General features: G+C 37.9%; 2 protein-coding genes across 2 annotated transcripts in view; one reads left to right on the forward strand and one right to left on the reverse strand.

Moving 5' to 3' along the window:
- The window catches only part of LOC129731930 (netrin receptor unc-5-like), a 573,886-nt gene that overhangs the window by 85,942 nt on the left and 461,679 nt on the right, over window positions 1-26,265 (reverse strand). Inside the window, exon 10 of the mRNA XM_055692323.1 lies at window positions 13,445-13,570. Coding sequence (XP_055548298.1) covers window positions 13,445-13,570 — 126 coding nt within the window. The remainder of the gene's footprint in view (window positions 1-13,444; window positions 13,571-26,265) is intronic.
- LOC129731931 (uncharacterized) lies at window positions 11,162-13,380 on the forward strand. Its single transcript, XM_055692324.1, has 3 exons — window positions 11,162-11,457; window positions 11,515-11,934; window positions 11,990-13,380. The coding sequence occupies exons 1-3, from the start codon at window positions 11,201-11,203 to the stop codon at window positions 13,323-13,325; spliced, it is 2,013 nt and encodes a 670-aa protein (XP_055548299.1). The 5' UTR covers window positions 11,162-11,200; the 3' UTR covers window positions 13,326-13,380.

Here is a 26,265-nt window from a genome sequence, read left to right on the forward strand (position 1 = left end):
ACATTTCTAATGGGTTCATAATCATTTCCATGTTTATGGACGTTCTTATGCCCATACCAGAAGCGGCAATTGACGTGCTTCAGTTTCAAATGTCTCCTCATGCCGCATTCCAATTCGAGATTATTTATCATTCAGTCGACGATCGCAAATGAAATGGTCTCACGAACTTCTACCATAAATTGCTATAACATAATTTAGTGCCTGTTGAAGAAACGTTTGGGCGTAAATTAGAACCAACGCAGGAATGTTGTTCGATCGAAACATAAATACCCACAATCACCGACCATCGCAACCTACTGTGTGACACATCAACGGTGCGATGTGTTAATGAAAATATTCGGTTGGAAATTTGAACAAGTCAATTTGCTCGATTGCGTGATAAGATAAATGTCTATATACACCCGTCTTTCGTTCAATGGCTTCGAAAAGCCGCTTGCGGCTTATATGGTACCGGGAGTAGAACAGGAAAATGATGTTGAAATTCGGTGTGTAATTTGATTTTTGTTGGCTTTGACAGTTGTTCTGACAGTCAGCTTTCATCACGATAGATGATTGGCATCTAATGCTTCTATGATTTTTTGTTTTATGGAAACATATTGAGAATTGGATGATATGTATGAAACTGGAATCTTACTTGTAATTTTGGGCCTAGCGAGCATACCTAAAAGAGAGAAAACAAATAGGTAGTACTTATTTTAAATATTTTACTAAATGGTTCAACATAACGGACTAGCAACAAATTTGCAGAAACTTTGTCCAAAGTGACCAGTATGTTCGAAACATCGGAAGCTGGCCATGATGTGTGCAAACGAAACAGTGTGAAACCTCTTGCAAATATTCGCTCTCCAATTTCCCCGTTCTGTTTGCTGTTCTATCGTACGGCTGCTAGTGAGTATACATACTGTAGTCAGTCTAGCATTAATTCAATTTAGCACAGCACAGCACAGTTGAATCGGTTTGTGTTGACTATCGAAAAACAATTAGTAGCATTGATAAGGAAGAGAAGTGGTAATTCTCATGAATCGTTTCGCAAAAAGTGCTTACAAGAAGTGCATCAGTTTTTTTGTAAAAACTGGTTTTAATTTGTACTTTCATGTTTGAGAATGTGTCATTTGGGTAAATGGATTTGAACAAGATTTGGCGGTCTCGGGATGATGGAGTTTTCTTTGGAATTATAGATTTTTCAAAATCTGAAAACCCGTTTGAACAGTGCCATCTAGTGATGCAATTGCAAAACATTACGATCGCAGCTTATCCAACTACCAGCGAATTAGCTATCAGTTTACAAAACGCTTTCCATAGTTTAGCGGCTGTCAGATAAATACAGCGTGCCAATTTATCTGCGTAATGGAGAGAAATCGATATCTTACTCAATTTGCAGCTTAACGCCAGTTGCAGTTGCAGGCCGGCAACTACTCACTTTCGATTGCGGACAACTTTTCCAATGACGAAACTATTCTGGTCTGCTTATGACTGGGACAGGCTTAAATTAAGTACATTCGCTTGACAGAGCATTAATTTTAGCACAGAAATGAGTCTTGTATTACATCGGCAACCAGTGCCGATGCTGGCTACTAATATTGACCAGCGTAGTGATTCTATTAAAGATTCCTACGGTGACATTAGCAAATCGCAACAGATGTCATTTACTGCTGGGAAGATTAATATAAAAACAAAAACACAAATCGTCCACTATTTCATTTCTAATGGCCGGCCTTGATGATCTACTCCAGATGCTGATGTTCTTCTGCCCCGGCTAAAATATGCACACAATGACCTAAATTGCTTCCTTAATAGTGTAAGCAGCCGAACCTTCACACAAATAACTAGCTTCTATCATCGACATAAATTTCGCCCTTTCGTGAAACTAACACTTGCCACTAAAAAGTGCTGCACCGCTCACTCAGCGCAACCGCCCCGCGTCCTACGCGTGGAAATCGGTTGTTTAGACACACGAAATTTGTGGCTTCAAACCGAAACTGGCAACCATTTCAGAGCAGGGGGGTAATAAATTTTGCTCCAAATGCGCGCGCGCACGTGAGGCAGAGAGGAATGGCACTTCAGCTAGAACGCGCTGCTAAATGCATCTAATTCTCCGCTAAAGGGTGTTTTGAAATAACATCTACGTCTGTCAGCAGCTAACGCGAAACACCCGCCCAGGTTGGTATCACGGCCGATATCGAAACCGACGGATCGAGTTTACCAACATAGATTGCAGCGGGCTTAGCATTTACCTGTGCGAGAAATAATCAAATTGTGCAAATAAGAGCGTGTTGATTGACACTATACATTGCGTATTTCGATGACGACGTTCAATGATAGGTTTGTATTGTGATGACTATGCAGCTTTGTAATGTACCCGGCGTCTCCATAGAATTGTACTCGACGTAACGTTGATACTCAGTCCTCTAAGCATATCATATTTTTATGTTACGAGATTGACACAATGTTGAGTATCGTAAAAAAACATTTTCAACCAATTAAAGCTGGAATTTTATTCGTACACAGGATTATTATTTTAACGGCGAGAGGGGTTCGGTTTTGGGAGAGGTGGTTTGATTGATTGCTTAATTTTGTATTAGTTTTACGTTACAACAACTTGCTAAATGTAGATTTTTATGAAACGTTCATTATTATCATTCATGTAAACCTAGGATAGATGAATTATATACAAATACAAATACAAATAACTGATAACACTGATTAGTGCTAAAGAAAAAAATATGATGACTGATAACAAGTCATTTTTTTTCTTAAGCACTGATTCCTTAACCCAGAATTGGTAATATTTCTAAAATAAAATTGCATTATTAGCATTGTTGAACTTACTATTTAGATTTCATTTAAAATGTTTCATCATACTTGGAATACATTCTCCGATATTAACAAGCAAGTTCTTTTCCCGTGTATTTCACAGAAAATGTATATCCTCACTAAGATGCATAGATTAAAAGCTATGATTTTTTAAAAGTAGCGGGAGTTAAAGAAAATTGGAAAAAATACTTAGGTTATTACGAAGAAACTACTAATCATAAACAATATTTCGTTATTTTCTCATTCCAGAATATTTTATGATATTTTGTAGCCCCTTAATTGAAGTATTTACGAGGTTATTGTTCTAATTTTGAAAATACTTGACTGCTACCATTCGGGTGTTCTTGTTTTAGGTATATTATCTAACTTTTATGTACATTTGCTTTCCAAATAAATTTGTATTTCCAATTCTAAGGAAAATTTTCTCAGTTTACATGAAGTAAAGATGCCATAAATTTAAAAAAAAACCCTATAATTTAAAAAAAAAACAAATTTTTTATAAAAGAAATGGAGTTTTTTTTCCATAGAAAGAATAATTTTTCATCTTCATGAGTATTTTTCTAAAGGAGCGTATGCATCTTAGCATACTTTATTGGGGGTACTGTAACTCAGAAAACTCTTGTTGAAAAAAAAACCTGTCTGAGAACGAGTTTTAGTAAATTTTGCAAACGAGTTAAATACAGATTTCGACCAATCAGAGCTGAAAACAGGAGCAGATGTCCAGCGAAGCTCTCAGTGTCATTCTATATCTAACTAAAGAACTAACCACTACCTTTTCTTCCAGCACAGCAGATACTGAAGTATACGTATGATTTGATTTTGTTAACGATTTGCTGTTGTTGTTTTGCTCGCCCGATGAAATACGATACGCCCACCGGACAGATAACTCTCAGTAGTAACGTATAAAAGCAAGCATACAAAAATTAAGTCTTCATTGTCTACCCAATCACTGTTGCAAGAGGATGATTCATTGGGAATTGGATCGATTAGGAGCAAGCAGTGCTGCGGCTAGTCACAGCGAAGCAGTCGACGATTTCAAATATCTTACTAATTATACCATAACAGCTAGCAGATAGACAGGCGCTTCAGTATTAAAGCAGTTTTCATCGCATTGCAGACGATGATTCTGCTTACCGGGAACCAAGCACGAAATTAATGGGATTTTGTTTTTCCCTTCATTAACACGGCCAAACTTTACCGTTCTTGTGGTATTGTTTTAGAAATAAAAGTGAAGTTGAAACTTAAGTGTGTTACTTTCATTCCAGGTTTTGGAGAAAAAAACCTTAAAAAAAGGAGTCTCGTAGACGACAGAATAAAAGAGAAAACGAAACATTTGTTTGCAGTTTTTAATACTGGTCGAAATCAAAAAATTAAAAAAGCTAGAGAACAATGCGCAAGTGGCATATCAACTACTTCACGATCAAATGTTTTTGAGGCGCTAAGAAGTTAATTTCTCCTCATTGCAAACTTCCAATAAACGCCTGAATTGTACTACTCTGCAACAGGGCATCTTTGCCTTTTGAGGGTTCAAGCCTTTACGCCGATTGAGGATTCCAATCATACCTTAGCTGTGCTTGACTAACTGCACAAATCAATGGTTGCTATTTCGTGATTGATCCGAACCAGTAAAATTGCACAGTGAATCAAATGTGTGGTGCTGGGCAGGCTTCGAAATGGTCACGGTAGAACCACTTTTCACCGCGATAATCGTCTTCTTCTTCCTCTGACGCTACCAACGCTCGCTGTCTGAATACATTCTTAAACAAACATGTCTAATGAGTATCGCCATCACGACGTTATTTTTCTCAAACGTATTTTGACATTTTTTCTAGAAATGAGAATTACGCACGTTGAGTGCGTGTTTTCTGAAAATTATGTATATCATTGATCTTGTAATAATATATCTTAACATAAATGAACGAAGTAAACAGAAATTGGCCGAAATAACATCGCTAAACGATTGACAGTTTGCATCTCTTTGATACGCGAGTGTCGTTTGACTATCCTTTCCTTTCTGTGAGCTGAGCGGCGATGGTTTGGTTTTTTTACATTTACGAGCGAAACCGACTGTGACGCACGCTAAGGAAGTGAGATCAAATGAAAATGGTGACCGTTTACAAGCCTGGTGCTGGGTGTGACTGACCCTCAACACTGTACAAGTTTCAGTGACTCGATACTTTGAAGGATCAATAACTGCGCCGGCCATATTCATGCAATCAGGTGGGGAGATAAGAGGGATGTTAGCCTGACCTTTGCTGTTTTAGACCGTGTTAACCTCTGCATCTCCACAACGATGACAAGAAGAAGATGTTTGTCAGTAGGGAAGGGTAAGTTGGATGAGGATTCATCTTGACAAGTGATGCAATGCTATCATACGTATTTTCCATAACCGTCTCTATTAAGCTGTTTCCGGTTTATTCTCTGGTCGGCAGATTAGAAAAGGATAATTAGCTCTTTTTATTTTTGGAAATGGGTCAGACGAACAGATGGTGATAATGCTTTTGGGGCCCCAGACGAGTGTATTTGGTTTATTTCACTATAGCACAAGGGTGCACAATTTTCTGATTCGAGACCGATCTAAACAGACAGACAATAGTATGTGTGGTTTGCCTAGTGAATATCAAGAGTGTATTATGTTCTGTGATTTTGGTTTTAACCAACGTTAAAGGTGCTGTTGTATTCCGACCTTACTTCGGGTTCCTGGAAAATATCATATAATGGCCAAAAACCATCTAATTTGAGTATGTTCAATATCCAGAGGCCGTTATTCGACCCGAGCAATCATTTTGATTTTCTTGAGGGCCGCCACATTATTTTCAAAGAGTTATTTCATTACTATTAGATAAAAGTTACTGACACAAACATATTGATACAAGATTTTTTCAAGTATGTTGATACAAGATAGTCCATCGTAATTCTATCGTCAGAAATTTACCGCCTCAGTTCATTCAAATGATTAGTTCCAGTCGAGTGTATTCCCTAAGTTATTGCTAGAAATACATTGTCGTTCGATAGGCTGTCGTAATTCTACGTAAACCTACGGTTGTGAGTCATGCACAGCCAGCGTTGCAAAGCGAGCGAGAAGCAAAACTTTTCTCTTCCTTTCTGCTTGATAACGAGACATATGCTACGCTTCTCATGCTTTCTTCCCGGTTTTGCTTCATGTAGCGACAGCCGACAGCGGGGCAAAGAATATGTAAAGTATCGCAACGTGTAGGGTATCGGACTGCTTTGGTAAGTTTTCTACAGCAGTATAATGCACACCAGCCGAAGCAAACCGCTGCCAAAGTAGTCCGATACCCTGTTATATTTTTGTCCCTCTGCAACCATCGCAAAGCATCTTGAAACAATTGTCTTCGGCTGGTCGTTATCGCGAGTAGGGGAAGTACCCACGAGGAGGGTAGACGGGAGTGTGTACATATGATCTCGGGAGCGAAGGCGAGCATGAAAGAAAGCGAAAAAGAACGAGAAATAGCTTGAATGGAAAATTCCCCAGTGTGTGATCGCGGTAGCAACGAGAAGCTCACATGAGGTGTTGCATGCTGCTTACGAGCGAGACTAACAACACTGTGCACAGCCTCTTCAACTTTTCTCAGTAAATATTTCCGGACATTTCGATCTACTATATTTCTTTTTCGGTTAATCTCAGCAAATTTTCCTACAAACTGAGTTTGAAATTAAATTCTGTTTAAAGAGTTTATTTAATCACTCAATTCAATTTCTTTTAGCATTCATTAGAAAATCAGAATGAAGACAAATGAGAACAAAATAGGGCTTTGGAAATAATCGTTAATTCAGAGAGATATCATGAGAGCGGGAAAAAATATGACGTTGTTTGCTGTCACTATCGGGCTACTTTTGTAGCGTTCTTATTGAACAACTCATTAACATGAAGGAAGGATTTACGGGATGCCTGAAAAGAGAATAATCCTACTTGTCGTAACCGACAATGTAACTTTTGTAATTAAAAAGCCCTCTGATTACACTGTTTGGTGCTGAGTCATAATTTCATACAAACTCTGTTCTATTCCAAATTTGGTGTTTTTTTTTTCTGTTCAAAATAAAACAGTGTAAATTTTTGATGTTGGAATTTTTTGCTGTACATCTTGAGGTATGTGAAATACAATGCACAGCTGCAATATGCAACAATATGGAATAAAATCGTTTTGCGTCTTTGGAAACTGGGGAAACTTAAAAAAGGCGGAGCCACTTACAACATAAATTAAAAATAGCAGCTTCTTTTCCAACTGACATTGAGACTACGTCTTACTTTGGTAGGGTGGCATGCTGTGGAAAGTGTAACGAAAATGTGCCCTCTTACAATGCATATGATGCTACTAATATTGAATGAATTTCAAATTTTCAAAGAATAGTAATAATTTGCATATCTTTTCATTAGTGAATTGTTAAAAAGTTGAGTTGAAAAACGAATCAGCATTATCTAGCTCACTTCTATAGCTATGGCTCGTACGAGCCATGTGCCGTTTTGAATACATGTAATGTTACTTAAACTAACAAACAAAGGTATGTGTGGTTTGTCAAGTAAATATCAGCCAACATTAAAAGTGTTGTTGGAGCCAGTAGACTTTAAAAGGCATATATTTCCGAAACATTTGATCCACTTTTTCGGTTACCCTCAGCGAATTTTGCTACAAATTGAGCTTGAATTTAAGTCCTGTTCAAAAAGTTTATTTAAAGTTAAAACAAAACAAAAATCAGATAGGGTATCGAACGTCTTCATCAGTGGTTTTCTTCGACAGCTTTTCTACCGCAACCTTATGCAAAAAGCTGCCGAAGGAAACCACTGACGAAGACATTCGATACCCTAATTTTCCATCATGTTGGCGATAACTCCCAATAACTTTTTTTTCAACCATTTTCCATTAAATTTATACCACGTTTTAGAAGAAGATCGAGACCACAATTATTTTGCATTCTATACGAAATAGTTATCCAAGAAATATTGGTGTCAGCCAACTTCATTCAATATTTTGCAGTGTTACCAAAATTATTATCCCTGTAAGAGCATAGTGTAGTGTGTAGTGTATAGTGTAGTGTATAGTGCAGAATCGAATGAGCCATGTGCCGTTTTGAATGCATGTAATTTTACTTTATCTAAACAGATCCTGAGCTCTAATGTATTAATTGATGGATGAAGTTTTGACCAAAACTTTGAAGTAATAATCTATTTCAAAACTAGTGAAAAATTTACTTTAAATCAATTAGAAAAGCAGCGGGTTTCCAATCACGAGTTTCTGATGTTTCTGATGTTTGTTTTAGAGCTGTATTTTAATAAGTTCCGCCTTCATTTCAAGTCCTCACAGTTGTTCCCAGTTTTGCAACACGACAGTACGAAAAATGAATCGGATCCATAGAGTTCTTACAAACGCAACAATATAACACGTATCGTGGCATGTCGCGGCTTGGACGAGACAATTAAATTGTGCTTGTTTTGGATGGAAACAGAAACCAAGAGTGCTATTATTGCGTGTTGCGTATTGCTGATGTGCGACTGGGAGAAAATTATGTTCGTGTTGACGTTAACTAATGGTAGACATGAGTATGAAGTTTAAAATTTTGCTGTGATGTAACTGTCTTTTTTAAGACGTCACTCCTTTTTAATGAAGCTTTGTGAATTTTCTAAAACGGACTCAGTATTGTTAGCAGCCAAACTTTTCTGTTTGAAATCGGATTATTTTTGTATATTTCATTGTTTATGCACAATACCATCGAATTGTGGTGTACATTAACCTGCCAAAAGTTTTGGTTGAGCCCTTTATGTTACAGCTCTGTTTCGTGAAAGTCAAATTGCATTCATACAAAAAAGCACATGGCACGTACGATTCTACTTTATACCATCCTGTTCTCAGCTATAGGAGCGAGCGGGTGATTGATTGAATCCCGCGATATGAAACAAACTGTTTTACTAAAGTAAGACCTACGTCAAGGGAAAATTTGTTTCGAACTTATCACTTGCAATCAGTCTCGAGTGGAACAAATCAAATAATGTAATAAACATCTTTAGGTAGTTCTTCGTCAACCTTAAGGTCGTGGCTTTGCACACAAGCCTTTTTATTTTTTTCTTCCACTCCTAAGAGAAAGGTGGTGGGTTGAATCCCAAAAATCACTCACGTGCGCTTTGCTATATCTGTACCTAGAGCCATGTATGAATCCGATTATGTTCTGTTAAATGTACTGGTTTAAGCGAATCTATGCTTTCGCAACATGATTAACACACTTATTTGAAATTCGCTGTTTCCTTGCTGGCTGCGGTAAGTGGGTTCCTATAAAACCAATTTATTAACCAATGTGTAGTGTTGCTCATGCTGTCGAACATGCTTTCTCCGTTCTCTAAAATCAGTGGTTCAATCAACCGGCTGAAACCAATAACGCTGGTACTAGTACGTCTTGTTATCGGAGAGCAGCGGAAAACTATCTCTCCGTACTGGTTCCCGACCGAAAGTTCCCAACCGTCACTATGCAAAGGCATACGCTGGATACCACCTGGTGGTACAGACTTCGCGACAGTGTGAAACTTTTGCACGCTCTTGGCCCCGAAAAGCACCTAAAACTGGCGAGTTGGCCAACTTTGTGGTGGTTCTTCAACGCTTAAGCAAAATTTCGAATGTTTCATTCCCAAAAGCTTAGACGCCCATTCTGGGTTCTAGTTGAATTTCCATTTTTGTTGAAATGTTTTGTTAATGTGACTAAACTAAGAGACAACCACCCCACGATGCAATTGCATAGTTTCTAGGCTAGGCATAACCAGCGCGAAAAACGCGCGCGATCTCGGATAACACGGTTCCTGCAGTGTGACCGAAAGAACCGGGCAGCAGCAACGATGTACCCTAACCTAATCTAACGACACCGTTGTTGGTGGATAGCTGTAGCTGGGGGGTATAGTGCGCAGAATAATGTTTACAAACGAGTTTATGAGCGTTAGTTTTTCATGTTGATTCATTTGTCTCTAGTTCGTGTTCTTCTCGCACCCCATTTGCCTGCTCGGCTGCTATGCATGTTTTGTGTACACCGAGAGGCCGCCGTTGAACTGCAGTGTTCTTGTTGCCGCGGTTAGATGCATTCCTGCCTTGTTCACCCGGTGAGGGGGGTCACTATTTTATTTCATGCATTCATTTGTCGAAATCAAGCCGGGAAATTTATTGGATTCCAGCGCGTTTTTCGTAACTTAATATTTTTCCCCAGATGCAGCTTTTTTCCATACACATTTTTCTCATCCCGCGCGGAACCTAAACGTGTTCATGTTTCGCTTTCCCGTGGCACGACTGCGATTTATTGGATTCTCACTCGTGTAAAGCGGGTATGGTTTTACTCAGGGCTGAGATTTTTCGCAGGTTGGAAAATGGCCAGCCGAATGGATTCGAGTGCTGGCGGTTATTTACGGTGTGGTGCCGGCGAGGTTCACAGTCACGAATGATGTTCCGAATCAAGATGATGTTATTCGCTGCAATGACGCGGGTGAAAAGTTCAGTGATTTTTATTCCATTTTATCACTCAGTTTATTTCAGCACGAGCTGCGCACATCCGTGCTACTTCCGGGTTACATACAGCTCGTAATCAGCCGGAAAGGTCAGAAAGGTTTTAGTCTTAAATAAAAAAAGGTTAATTCACTTCCCGCGCTTGCTGGTGTTGATCCCATTCAACCGACACTAAACCGATTTTGGGCTTCGGCTATTAGACTTAATAAGCTAAGCTTCGTATTTCGTGTGGTTGCGAAACCATCACCCAAAATCTCTCATCATTTTCCCCTGGCGTTAAACTATTTAAATTTATGTATTTGCGGTGTTCGTTAATTATTCTCGCGTACGTCCGTGCTTCGGCATCGTCATATGCGTTGATAGGTTCGAAGGGATGAACATAGCGTAAATTCAATAATAGAAGCGAAACCGGTTGATAACCGCTCCAGGCCTCTAGAACGCAAGAGAACTTCATCATCGATGGACACTTTGACAGGCACAACTCAACATGGTGACCGAAGCTGCGTTGATTTTAAATTGATTTACTGAAAACTGCAGGATAAAACTGAAACGCCGGCGATGGACAACTGCTTAAGTTGATGCCATGCGTGAAACATGAACCAGTCTATTTGATTTCAGTAAAAACCAATGAGTAGATATTTTCCAATAATATCAGTAAAACTTGGGAGAATTTTTCAATATAAAAGACTTCTTTTTGAGCATGTATCATTAAATTTACAACTTTCTCTTGACGAAAAAGGTAAAATTCAGATAAGAACACGTTCGCAAAACATCGGTTATCGTTATTCTAACCATTGAACTGAAATTTTTTCCTGGCAAACCATAGCAAGCCTGGTTGCGTAACTGGGTGAAAAATTTGCCATTCCTTGTTGAACCTCGAAGCTCTAAAGATGGGTTCGAAGCGAAATCGTTTGAAGCACCTGGCGTTGCAGCTACTGGCGGTGGCTGCCGTTCTGGTAGTTGCCGAAGCCGCCAGTATTGACCAGAAAGCGACTGGAAACCTTCCAGTGTTGGTGTTCCGTAGGAAGCCGGAAATGCCACTCCGGTCGGCTCAAGGTGGCAAATTCCAGGACCGATACTGTGCAGCATTCCGGGTGGCCGAGAAAAGTTTTATCACGTCAGCTCATTGCCTAGCAACCGGTCAAAAGTGAGTATGAAATGAATTAATTAAAAAAAAAAAAAACTATATAATTTCTCCCTTCAGGGATATGCCACCAACCGATGTTCTCGAATTTGATGATACTCAAACCGGCTTAATCTATGATACCATACAACATCCGGAGTACAACCTGCAAGATGGAAAAGGGGACGTGGCACTCTTCAGTTATGATGGTAGCGCGATGGGCTACAACGCTGATTTTCTAACCTTGACCTCATCGGAAATTCCCAAAGAGATGTGTAGTGTGTATGTGATGGATGATTCTTTTAAATGGAAAACATTGACTCCAACGACTCATTGCTCGAAGAAACCGACTAAGGACAAAGTGTGTTACAGGGTTGATTCTCACATTGACGGAGTGGATTTTGCCGTTCTTTGCAACAGAGGAACTGTAGTTCAAGCCATATATCACCAACGTTACGGTAACGAGATTCACTTCTCAGATTGTTTGAAAGCACGCTGCTGGTAAGTAAGTAAATTTATGAAAAAGTGTTATAATTTGATTTGACTTATCATGTAGGGAATTAATTCAATCTGCTAAACGACCCAAGAGACAAGATACAACCACGCCTGCAACTGCAGCAGCACCGGGGGCTGATGCGGCCGGGGGTGTAACTACACCAGCACCAGCAGAGGGTGCAGTTACACCTGCACCTGCAGGAGGTGCGGCTACACCAGCACCTGCAGCCACCGCTTCCGGGTCAATTGACCCCGGCGCAGTTCCCCTTCCTCCACCCAATCAGATATTCCCGAATATGCCACTTAATTTCCCTTACCCTGATCTACCACTAGCTACAGGGCCACCGCTTCCTACCAAACCGAACAGGCGAGTTTATTACCAGAACCCTTATCCCGGTTCACCTACGAGCTCCATGCAGGAACCGGAAATTCCGGAACTAGATCCCAACGACCCTTCGGTACCTCCTCTGGTGATAGTTCCTAAAGTACGAGCTGAAGGCACTTCATACGTTGACTACGCAGTTGAAGGACCGACTTATAAAACTCCTGCTGGATATGAGTTGAAACCTGGTCGAAAGCCCAGTGACGCACGTGAGTTTACAGTTGAACCCAGTGATGAACTCACTACAGATCCCAGCGCCCCAGTATTGCCACCTGCTGAAGCAGTCTCCGAAGAACCAACAAATACTCCGTTCCCCACCGCGCCAATGGGAGATTTTCCTGTCGACTCTGAACCAACGCCGGGTGAAAATGAAATAGCATTACCTGCGGTACAACAACCGATGGAGAATATTGCAAATTATGGGTACGCTCCTGAAGATTGGCGTTTTCAAGTTACACGAAAACCTCACGCGAAATGCCCCACCGTAGCTGGGCGTAAAACTTGTAATGAAAACCAGCGTCCGCCTTATCCAACCATACCTATACAGATACCTTCGGGTCCTAGGCCTTATTACACTGAACAGTACTCTCCTGGTGCTAATGAAATACCAGCTGCGCGGCAACCGTATCCAGCAGTACCGAATCGTTGTAGACAATGCGCAGGCCAGCAGCAATGCCGACAATGTCCCAGACCGTATGGAGGCCAGCTTCCTTCCTGGCCAGTGCCGATGCCAGATCGAGTAGCTCCAGGACAGAAACCTCCTGGTGAATGGCCTCCTTCCGGGCCTGGAGCGTTTCCAGGACAGGGTGCATCCTATTCGGGTTCTGGCCAACCTGGACAAGTTGTGGATCCTTGGGAAATTGCAGCGCAGAAAGCTGAACAAGAGAGAGTACCCACTCGAGCAGCGAAGGGTCGCAGCCGCAAAAGACAGGATGAGGAAGCAAGTAGTGGTCAAGGCCGCGGCATCTCGATGGGGACAATGTTGTTTGTTTATATGGTTAGCATTTTATTCTAACAAGTTTTGAAGAAAAATTTTCCCGTTCGAGTATAATAAAATATAGAAAACATGACGAGCTGTTATTTTTTTGTTAGAAATCGACCAAACTTGAAATTTGTGGTTGTTAAAACACTTACCTGATCTGGCGAGATTGTAAGCCGGAATGGTTTTCTTCCGTCGAGCGATTCGCATTAACCCAGCACCGATCGCAATACAAACGGCTGCCGTTAACGCCAGGCCAGCGTAGATGGTCCAATTTGATCCTGTAAAGTAAGAGAAAAACACGGATTATTTTAAAAATCAGTTTATGTGTGATTAAATCATCGAAGCTTTATCTCAGGAGCCAATCAAGAGCATTTAAAACAACTGGTATGTTTGTTAATTTCATTGACCATTGATTTTCTAAATTTTCTTAATGCATCATTGAGTTCGGCTATATATTTTAATTGACGATGTTGAAATCGAGTTCATCTGTCAGCGCGGTATTTCTGCCGTTGGCATACGATGTGGTTGGCTGAACTCAACAGACTCCATCCATCCTGGATGACATCGAGCCACTCGATTTCAATTTTATAGCAGTTTTGGATGTGGCAGAGTGCAATCAAATTCAGAAGTTGATGAATAATCGATATTACCTGTGTGGTCTATTACAACTCAACGCTAAATCATAACGTGATGAGCAAATTTTGGGTTGAAAAGAAGTGGCCAAGAGGATCGTGCACATACAAATGTTGCATTTATTCAGCTATTAATTTATACATCTATTGCTCACTAGTACATATGATAAAGAAGAAATAATTTTGTCCAACGGCTCCCCAGTGTATTTGCAACTATGAACTATAAATAGGATTGAGTCTTCAAGTGGACCTAATTGATGGCATTTATAAAAAACCATTAATTCAAGAATTACGAACATCACTCCGCGTTTCCTAAATGATTCCATCACTCGACTGTGCCTTCCTGTGTACCATTGTACCCTTGAATATCAGACGTGAATAAAAAAATATTCTCCAAGGAAATGAAATCTAGTTTGGCACGTAGTTGAACAGACCCATTAAAATGTCATTAGAAAACACACAGAAAATTAGAAATAATCTTATCATCATTGGTCGTTTGTTTTCAAGAGAAACCCTACACTAGGAATGATAACTTAAGGGCCCCGCAAAACTCATCTTCGCTAGGCGGCAGCGCCGCTACTTGCCGAAAGGTTTACGTCCAGTTCATTATGGCAATTACCCGCGCGTTCAGCGTCTGTCCATTTCATCCGCTCAGTTTGGCCAATAAATTTCATTTTTATGAGTTCAATAAACAATTTCACCCACTTTGTTCCACCGTCACAGGCACGCTCCCGGTTTGCTCAATCACTGGCGCGGTACCGTCGTAGGGCTTTCCCCCGCGTCAAGCGGGTCGTGCAAAAATGTTTCTGGCGAGCTTTCATCATCGGAGCACAAAAATGAACCGTTTACTTTTTACGACAACATCAAGCTTAATTGAAATATTTATTTGAAGCGACGATGATGCCGACCCATATAAGTCGAGCACCAGCCCAAAGTCGGTTCCGCTAAACACATTACTCGCTGTTTAATTTTGCGAATTGCACTCATTACAGCTAATACGATGTTTATTTTGCCGCCTTAGCAGCAACTGAGCTTTTGATGGTAATTCTAACAAATCGAGTTGAATTCTGAAAGTTGTGTGCATAACTATCAACTAGTGAGTCGATCACACACATTCTCCCTTTGAACCAAATTACCTTTCAACTTCAGTCCTCCCCAAACTGAGCGCACTTACTTGATTTATTTCGAATGTACAAGTGGCTACAACTGATAGAAGGAGATCACAAAATGTGACAGCCCAAGAAATGATTGAAACATAAACATAAACAGCTCACTTCCGCTTGAGCAAACACAGTCATACCATATTCTCCGCTCAACCCTGTCAATTGATGTTTTGTTGTTTGAAGAGCAGTTTCATTCCAGCCAGGCGCTGCGATTAAGCAATTGTTTTTTTTTTCGTACGTTACACTGTAATGGGTTTAGGTACATCGAATGAGATAAGGCAGTACGACATACAGAATGGGTTAAAGGGTCATGGTTGGGAGGAAAGCAATGGATTTGACGCGTGTTATTTCATATACAGAACTACTGCGAAGCAAATCGATGGTTTCTTTTTTTTTAATTATGACTCTGCAAGTTCACAATGAAATGGCTACGATGATTTGGAAATTTTACGATTGAATGAATGTGTAGTAGGCTGTCCCAAAGAAAATCGATGCTGAAAAAGTCAAGGTGCTCAGCCCTAAATTGAAAGATAATGTTATTTATAGCATTTTTGTAGAACATTTCGACTTTTAAAATCGTTTTTAGGTTGCCCAAACGTGATTTATGAAAAAATGACTTTTGTAAGCTACAAACTCACTCTTTTGCACTTTTTTCAATTCTGTTCGATTCCTAAATTTTTCCATATATTTTTTTATTTTTGTGGGGTTGTTTTTGAATATTTCGCATGGATCAGTTCAGCTTTGCATTCAGTTTTTTGACTCCCAGAGCCCATTAAACATCACAAAAAATATATTTTTTCCAATAAATTTTCATATAAAACCTTTCAAAACACAAATAAAACAAATTTTTGATCAAGAACTGAAATTTTCATTGCAAAGCGGGATTTACGACGAAAATTTACATGAAAAAAGATACTTGATATCTTATCGGGGAACTGAGATATTGGCATTTTTCTATGTGATGGAAAACTATGCATTTTAACAAATATGTTATATAACTGTTTTATTTTGTGAGATAAAAAATAACAATGTTCAGAAAACAAATGCAATTTTAGATGGCTGATAGAAGAATTAATAGAAGGTTTAAAAATTCGGAAAAATCTACGAAAAAAAATAGAACGAAAATTGTGATTTTTAGTGCCTTCTAATAGAAAACTCAATGTTGCTCGTAATATGTAAGAGATAGAAACATGATGTCTTCGGTAAAGTTTCTTGTTTTAAGATAACCTTAAACTTTGTCGAAGACACCTTGTGTCTATCTTATTCTGATAAAAAAGTAAATTTTTTATCTCACTCATTGGTAGATTACCCATCTTTCTACATTAAAAGATGCATTTTTGAATATGCTGAAACTTTTCCGAACATACCTTATGGCTTTAATTAACATTTGAATCACTATTTAGGAAATTATACGCACAAACGGCAAAAAACAAACACTGTGCAATAAAGATATTGAGCGTTAGTGGCATTTTTGAGAAAATCATAGTTTTCCATCACATGTTGAAACGCCAATATCTCAGCCCCCCGATAAGACATCAAGGATCTTTTTTCATGAAAATTTTCATCTTGAATCCCGCTTCGCAATAAAAATTTCAGTTCTTGATCAAAAAAAAATTTTTATATGTGTTTTGAAGGGTTTTATCTGAAAATTTCAAGAAAAATTCACTTTTTTGTGATGTTCAATGGGCTCTGTAAGTCAAATAATTGAATGTGATGCTGAACCAAACCATGCAAAATATTCTAAAACAATCCCACAAAAATTAAAAAAAAAATATATGGAAAAACTTAGGAATCGAACAAATCCGAAAAAAGTGCATAAGAGTGATTTTGTAGCTTGAAAAAGTCATTTTTTCATAAATCACGTTTGGGCAACCTGAAAACGATTTTTTAGAAAGTCGAAATGTTCTACAAAAATGCCATAAATAACATTATCTTGCAATTTAGCGCTGAGTACCTTGACTTTTTCAACATCGATTTTTTTTGGGACAGCCTAATGTGTAGTCAATACAGACCTTAAATTGTTATGTGGTTGTACTTTTTCTACAACTTATGTTGTGTAGTTGTATAAGAATCAAATTAAAAAAAAAATGAAGAGTCCGAATATAAAATTCGAACATGATTTTATTTTTGACTATTCAAATATTTGTTCATACGTTCACAATGAAAAATTAGCCTCGACATAGGCTTTTGTCATTTCTGAACCAAAATGAAACTTAAATAAAGTTTCCTACTGAAACCCAATACATGACTCCAAACCTAACATGAAGGAAACTTGTCAGAAATGGGAAAAAACCATCCAGTAAATATGGATACCCTTTGTTTTTAATTTTGTTAGAGCACAAATAACTTTAAAAATTGGCTTCCAAAAAACATTACAGCAGTGCATGCCTGCTAGAGTGTATGAACATTTGGTAATTAGAGTCATGTCTACTTATCTGTGCACTATAGGATTTCAAGCGGACAAAAATCGGAAAAGTGACTCTTAACGATCTATTTTTCGATATTTTGGTTAAAAAGTAGACACCTTAACTAAGAAAAATTTGAAATTTAAGGACTGTAGCAGATACTACCTATACCTGAGATATCGAGATATGAAGACGAAGAATGGCAAAAAAGCACTTTTCTATCGAAAAGTCAAATCTAAAAAAAATATCATCAACGTTATTGATCAGGCTTTTAGAGAAACGTGTGGTTTTGTGGTTTTATGTGTGCAAAAAAGAAGATTAAGCATAACAAAAACAAGAAAATGAGAAAAAAATATTTTAAATTTCGTTTATCGGCTGTGTCCTCATTTATTTTTCAAGTTTCAGGTGTCTACTAACAATTTCATAAGAATCTAGCTGCGATCAACAGCGCCCAAGCGATTTGGAATGCCTTGAAAATTTTCGGTCCCTGTTGGAAATACACAATATAAACACACTATTTCAAGACTGGACACCCTTATAGGCAAATGAAGAGAAAAACGAGTCTATTTTGATTGGGTTGTGAATAATCTTTGTAACTTTGAGGAACTTGGGGTTTTTTTCGTCTTAATCGCTGTATGGATATACAAATACCATATCTCCGGACGGCCTTGACCAATATTCACCAGACTTGACATAAAAGCTCTTATTAGACCAAAAAACTTCACAGAAGACTGCAAACCGATTGAACAGAGTATCAGAGCAGCGAATCGTATATTCCATGCAATAAATACATAGCAATTGTCTTTTTACACGAAACCTATGTTTACATTTAAACTGAGATACATATCACGAAAACACAAAAAACACATCTTTTAAACATTCAAAATATGAAGATTTTTTTATAAACAATTTCTAGAAAAAATCATGATTTGCTCAGGTTTGGTGAACTGATGAGATAACTAATTCACAAAATTGTTTTTTTTTTATTTTGTCTCATATTTTTTCTCGAGAACGTAAAAAAATTCTGTACTCGGAATAAAATGACGTTATCATTCAATTTTTTTCGAGGAAAATTTAAAGGAAATTAATTATAGTGAGATCATAAAACTATCACAAGAAAGCGTTGAGTTCCGACAAATGTTATAGAACTCGTATATCTCTGAAACTTGAAGAGATAGTAATTTTGAATATTCTGTAAAGTTTCGTAGAATTTAAAGATCTACAAATTTTTCGAAAACCGCAAAGAGCTAGCGTGTAAAGGGAGGAAGTTGGTATCGCAACGCTACCTTTGCGGCTAAATTCCGAACTAATTCAAACATTCCAATAGAAGCCCTAACTATACCAAGAAACTTCGTAGAAGATCGGACACCGATTGGTTAAACTCTGAGAGCGCTAATAATTTCGTTCTGCTAGATTTCATACTTGGCTCAGTGTTCATTGGTTTCTAAGAGAATATACATATACAGCAAAACAGATACAGAGAGCAATAAAGTCTGAAAAGGTACCCGGGTACCCTGCCGAGTACATAACGGTTAGGTTGAGTGATAGTAGGAGAGATAAACTGCCATTTATTCTCTTTTTTGACAGAAAAATCACGATTATCAGCCAAATGAATACGAATAGCTCGAGTCTGTTCGTTTGGTGCCAATGTCGGAATAACTTCATGTACCGAGTTGCGCACATTGAGAATCACGCATTGTAGTTTATACTCACAACAATAAATATATCGTAAGGAGGAAGGCGAAGAGAGTGTACCAACACCAATACTTATTCTCTCGCATACTGAAGAGTGAAGACTATGTCAACGCCCCTAGGTCTGATTAATACATATGTATTGAAAATTGCTATAAGTTATATTTTTCATCACTGATCAGCATACTGAACTAGGAATTCAGATATCAAAAGTTGAAAATAAGATATCAGATTTGGAATCACAAATCAGAACCAATTTGTTATCACAAATAGTAATAGACGTTAGAAATCTGGAATCAGAGTTCAGAAATAAGAAATAAGAATTGAGTATGAGGACATGGAAATAAAAAAAATAAATGAAACTACAGAATTCAGAAATACTCAATTGAAAATAAGAAATCGAAAATTCCAAGTCAAGAATTCCAAATAAAAACTACCCAGACAGCCAATTTACACGTATAATACAAACAGTAATTGCATTGTACGTGCATTTATACGTGATAGTTACATCGCACAAGATGCTGCGAATGTCCCTTATACGCGCAAAAGTGGAGGCGATATACATGCATTCCTGAAACATCAAGAAACTTTTACGATGAAAAAAGTTCTTAAATACGACATCAACTGTTAAAGCTTTCGAGTTGTTTCATTATTCAATGCGACTTCACAACTTCATGTTTGCGATTTGAAACGAAACTATAAGTGATGCTACAATACGGGGTTCACTACACTTTTCACTTTTTATTCACTTTCACTATTTAATTCTATCACTTTTCACTTGCAAATACGTATTTCGGCACTGACATAGTGCCTTCGTCAGTGCTTATTTGGACTGTGGAGAAAATAGCGAAACCCCAAGAATTTTATACCTAATTAGGTAAACGACTGGGGCAAATTTTAACTCAGAAAACGTAAACAACTTGAGCTAGGTAGAGAAATGTGCGGCCTGGTGATCCATGCCTTGTCGGGGAGTTGTGATAGAATTAAATAGTGAAAGTGAATAAAAAGTGAAAAGTGTAGTGAAAATTTTTCTATCAAGACGCTCGAACATAAGTGTATAAATACGGGTTTGTTTATTACTTAATGTGACTTTATAAGTCAGCATTAGCAAATTATTTCAGATATTTATGCGATGTTCGCCATACATTTCTGCGTTTTAGTTTAGAACACTATGCGACAAAAATCATGCCTCTAAATAAAAAAAAACAGCGAACCGTAGCAATTACTATTTATCTATGGCTGTTTCATCCATTTCCCTATTTATTGCTATTCCAGAAAATTGCAAATGTCGGTCTTTAATTTGTTATTTTTCTTTTTCCTGTGAGAGCACACGCTGTAATGTATGTCCATCCGGACTCGAACCTCGAACTCTTGAATTATCAAGCATCATTCTTCCCACTCATCCATGGCCTCGTTGTCCGAAATCCATATGTTTTGGTAATAACTTTCTAATTTCATCGCATAAATGACTACGAGACATCGTAAAGCAAGAATCTAATTGGATTTCGCAGTGCGAGTTAGTTTGTAACTTTCTGCGGGAATACTCATTGTTTACATTCAGATTGAACTGTCATGGTCGTTGTCGTTGTCGAAAAAACGGTGTCGATGTTTAAATAAAATAAGTAAATGCACTGCTATCAACAACAATTAAAGGTGAGTTTCCGACAAAGATATGATGTAAAATAGTATGATTGATCCGAGTTTTTCGCAGATGTTTGCTGTGGCTCAATTTTTCAAGAAGCAGCAGCTGCGTGTACTGGCTGTTCCAGTTTCGTGGATGCACGACGGATATCTGATGTGGCCTAAGCTTCCCTCCAACGACAAACTGGAGAAGCTGCCTACTGGTGGAATTGAATTTCATGGTTCCACAAAAAAGATTCCTGCCATTATGGGTCGTAAATATAAAAGCCTACAAGCCGCGCAAGCTGCTGCTGAAGACCTACTTAAGCAGGAAGTATCGGACATAGAAGCCAAGCGGAAGTTACTGAAGCACCTGAGAAATCAGAAGATTGAATCACGCCCTCCTGAAGATACCCATGTGTGATACCCACAAGCGAAAATCACGTTAACTACTGTCATAATATTCTGATATTTACTATAAATTCGTGAAAACTAGATGCTGGAAGTTGAAAATAGCTGCTGTACGTAAAAATAGCTGCTTTTGCTGCTGGACGCGATATTTGTCACCCTTTATTTTTTTTTATTCCAAATTTTGCAAACAGGCGCCTATTATCATATATTGCCTTTCTCCTAGAAAGGTATAGCAATCACTGGAAAAAACAGAGTTATAAAAGTGCTCCAAGGGGTCGAATCTCGTATATCAATCGACTTAGTTTGACGAGCTGAGCATTTTCTGTATGTGTGTGTATGTGTGTGTGTAACGCTCTCCCAATCTCACTCGGTTTTCTCAGAGATGGCTGGACCGATCTTCATGAAATTAATTGCACATGAGAGGTCTAGTCGCCCCATAAGACCCTATTGAATTTCATTGCAATCGGATTTTTAGTTTAGAGGTTATGTTTAAAAATGTGAAAATCACGAAACATCATTATCTCAGAAAATACTCAACCGATTTGACCAAAATTGGTTTTAAACGAACGAGCTACTTAAAAAACCCTTAACTTTTGAGTTTCATGAAGATTGAACGTGTGGTTCAGAAGTTATTTAAAGAAACGTGTTCTGGAGAGTGTTTAATCTCACTCACGTTTCTCAGAGATGGCTGAACCGATTTCTACAAAATTAGTGTCATTTGGAAGGTCTAATTACCCCTTAAGACTCTATTGATTTTTTTTGCAATCGGACTATTACTTTGCCTGTTATGTTTAAAAATGTGAAATCCAGCTTTGAAAAGAAACATATTCCGAAGACAACATGCACTCACTCACTTTTCTCAGAGATGGCTGAACCGATTTCCATGAAATTGGTGTCAAAAGAAAGGTTTAGCTGCTTCATAACACCCTATTGAGTTTCAATGTAATCGGTCTGTTACTTTGTCTGTAATGTATCAAAATATGAAAATGACGAAACTTCATTATCTCAGAAAGTGCACAACCGATTTGAACAATATTGGTATCAAATTAACGGGCTAGTCAAGGGTTAATTGATGAATTTTTTGTGATTAAACACGTGGTTCAAAAAATGTAAAAAAGAAACATGTTACGGTGACTTTTGAAATTTACTCGTTTTCCCAAAAATGACTGGACTAAATTCAACAATCTTAGTGTCAAATGAAAAGTTTGGCTTTCCTATAGGTTCCCATTTTATTTGATTATAATCGTATTTTTATTCCAAATGTATCTGTACTGTATCAAATTATAAAAACAACGAGCGTCTATTATCTCAAAGATCACACGACTTACAGGGGGTAGACAAAATGATTGAGACAGGCAAAATTTTGTCAAAATTCAAACGATCAGAACTTCACGAAAAATGAATCAATTTTGACGAAACGGGTCTCATTTTGCTGGAAAACTATCCTACTTTCCAAATATTATGTGATGACTTGATGCGGCCAATGGACACCGGAAATGTTCTGGATTTTAAGAGTGTGTGTCAAAATGTTCATTTTTGCAACGCTTAGAACTTTTTCTGACAGCTAGTTTCTTGTAGATTTCTATGTTACCAATAAACTAGAATTCATTCCGAGTTCATTGATACCCAAAGGTTGAAAATTTTAAAAGTTGACAAAATTTTGCCTGTCTCAATCATTTTGTCTACCCCCTGTATTTGAACATATCTAGTGTCATTTGAACGGGTTGTCTCTCAAACTCACAAGTAAGAAATTTCATTGCAATTTGATATGTGGTTCAAAAGTTATAAAAAGAAACGAAATTCAAAGACTATTTAAAACTGTAACTGCTTTGATCAAAACATATGGCCTCAACAAAATTTAAATTTGGTATTGTGCTATTCGTACGTTCCCGGTATTGCTCGTGATTGAAGTGTACGAAATTCAAAGTCATTTCTTTTATTTCGCTATTTTTTCAGCATGAATATTTTACTCCTAATTAATAATTTTTTTAGCTTTTTGCCTTTCTCCTAGAAAGGTATAGCTATCACTTGCAAAACCGAAGATATGAAAGTGCTCCAAAGGGCCGAATGGCATATATCACTCGACTCAGTTCGACGAGCTGAGCACTTTCTGTATGTGTGTGTGTGTGTGTGTGTGTGTGTGTGTGTGTGTGTGTGTGTGGGTGTGGGTGTGGGTGTGGGTGTGTGTGGGTGTGGGTGTGTGTGTGGGTGTATGTGCAGATTTTTATTTTCACCGATTTCAATGAAATTATAAGCAAATGAAAGTTCTAGTTGCCCCATAAGATCCTATTTTTCATTGTAATTAGATTTTTATTTAAGAGGTTATGTTTAAAAATGTAAAAATCACGAAACATCAATATCTCAGAAACCACACAACCGATTTCAATAAAATTGGTATCAAATGAACGGGCTATCTTAAAAACCTATAACTTTTGAATTTTATATAGATTGAACGTGGGGTTAAACAGTTATGAAAAGAAACGTCTTCTGAAGACTGTTTAATTTCACTCATGTTTCTCAGAGATGGCTGGACCGATTTCCAAAAAATCAGTGTCATATGAAAGGTCTAGTTACCCCATAAGACCCTATTGATATTTTTGCAATCGGACTATTACTTTGCCTGTTATGTTTAAAAATGTGAAATCTAGCTATGAAAAGAAACATTCCGAAGCATACATAAACTCACTCTCTTTTCTCTTTGCTTGCTTTGCTATTATCAGATGAACGGGCTAGTTAAGCGTTAACTGATGAATCATGATTTAACACGTGGTTTGAAGGTTTGGCTGCCCTGTACGTTCCCATTTCATTTGATTATAATCGAACTAAGCAAGTTATTTATTAAATTGTTAATAAAACAACGAGAGTCTATTATCTCAAAGATTACACGACTTATTTGAACATAACTAGTGTCATACGAACGAGTCATCTCTCAAACTTACAAATAACAAACTTCATAACAATTTGATATGTGGTTCAAAAGTTATGGAAAGAAAAGAAATTCAAAGGCTATTTAAAACTATACCTGCTTTGATCAATATATTTGGCCTCAATATAATTTAAATGTGGTATCGTTCCCGGTATCGCTCGTGATTGAATTGTTCGAAATTAAGAGTCATTTCTTTTATTTCGCTATTTCTTGAGCATTTACATTACGTCAAATTTCATATTTTATACTTCAATTACAACATCATTATTTTAGAACCCAAAAAGTGAATACACATTTATTGGATTGAAGCGTTCATGTAAATCTATTTTTACAAATAATAAATTTGAATGAGAAAGGCTGGGTCTGACCGCTAGGTGGATTAATTTAGGTTTTTTTTCATAGAGGTGACTTCGGCCGCTCTATTAGAGTTTTCAGATGATCAACCGCCATTTCAGTCTATATCTCTGACTGATGAGAACATCATTTGCATCAACCCACCGTCAAACAATTCTGGAGCCGCAGGAGAACTAGGTACATATGAATGCATTTTGTTTACCTATTACGAATATTCACTTTTATTTTTATTCAGGCATCAACTTAATGTGATTATGTTTCAGATCAAATATATCACAAAAATTATTCCCCCTACTAGTTACTACGAAAAAGGTGATTCTGCATGCTATATAATTGTGGACTGTCTTTTCACACGACCGTTTTGGAATAATTTTACTTGGACCGGAATCAACCGAGGAAATAAGTCAAAAAGAGTTGTCTGGGATTGTTATCATGAATATTGTCGTTTACGAGGATACAAAATGATGCCTTTTGCGACTAAGTTTATATGCAATACGATGTGATACGGGAGACTTTTGATTTTCACGTATAATCATCACTCTGTGGAATTATTAAGAGTTTAAACAAACATGTAATGAGTTTATCTGTATTGCTATGCGAGTTTATTACCTTCATCGCAAGAAGTTCGCAAAACAACATCATATGCGATGAAACACTTACGTTGTTCACACAGCTTTACGATAGTGATGTACCATAGAACTATATACGAGGTCAAAATCAGGAATCAGTTTATCAGAGATTTTCATAATAAAGCAGAAATAAATAACCACAAATCAAAATCAACTATAAGATATCAAAAGCCAGAATCAAATAACAGCTATTAGATATCGGAAATCAGTGATCAATATATAGGTATCTATATAGGGCACTGTAAAACTAGATTCACACGATTCGATATTAGTTGGGGAGCTACCTAGCCTCCTAGCCTCAAGGTAATAGAGTTTGCTTTGGCATGGGTTCGAAAGACTTAAGCATGGGTTTATTCTCAGGCTCCTCTACAACTTACCCTTCCTTTACGCTGAATTCTAAGATCACTTGATATGACTTCCTCTTAACAAAATAAGTCACTCTTATAATAAAATTGGCCAGGAGGACACCGAACAAATTCTCCGGGGAACTTTGATTGGTGATATTTGATAAGAGAAACGAGGCTGATTATAGTAGAGCAGTTAGCGTGTAAAAGGAAGGGTAAAATCATTGCACACAAGCACGGATAAATAATGAACATGCCACTACTCAATAGTGGTATTGCTAATAATAGAAGTGCGGGATACGGCAGACACCCGGGAATGCCTCACACGAGATGAACGATGGTGGTCGCAATGACCAAGTCCATACAGAAAAAAAGTTGATCTTTCGACGTAGGACTACCTCCTACTTTAGTAGGGTGGCACGCTGAACCTCTCAGTCATGCAACAAAATAACACGTTGTATCGTGTTGTAGCATGGAATCAAGACAATCCTATTCTTCTCGTGTTGAATGGAATCGGATAGCAAAAGTGCAGTACTTTCAGTCACTATGTCTGTCAATAGTCAAGGTGATCCCCCAACCGCACAAATGCAATATGCAACACGCTTTTATGTGTTGCATATTGCATCTGTGCGGTTGGTAAACAACAGACGTTCGTTCGTGCTGACGGTGACAGACAAAAAAAAAAGATCGAAATGCTGCTGTGAAATCGAAATAACCGTTTTCTTTACGACGGTTTGTATATAAAGTGAGCAATTTTCGCTGAAACCGTCTCATTGGAGAAACGGGGTTTTTTGAAA

This window comes from Wyeomyia smithii, chromosome 3 (assembly GCF_029784165.1).
Source record: "Wyeomyia smithii strain HCP4-BCI-WySm-NY-G18 chromosome 3, ASM2978416v1, whole genome shotgun sequence".
Taxonomy (NCBI): Eukaryota; Metazoa; Arthropoda; class Insecta; order Diptera; family Culicidae; genus Wyeomyia; species Wyeomyia smithii.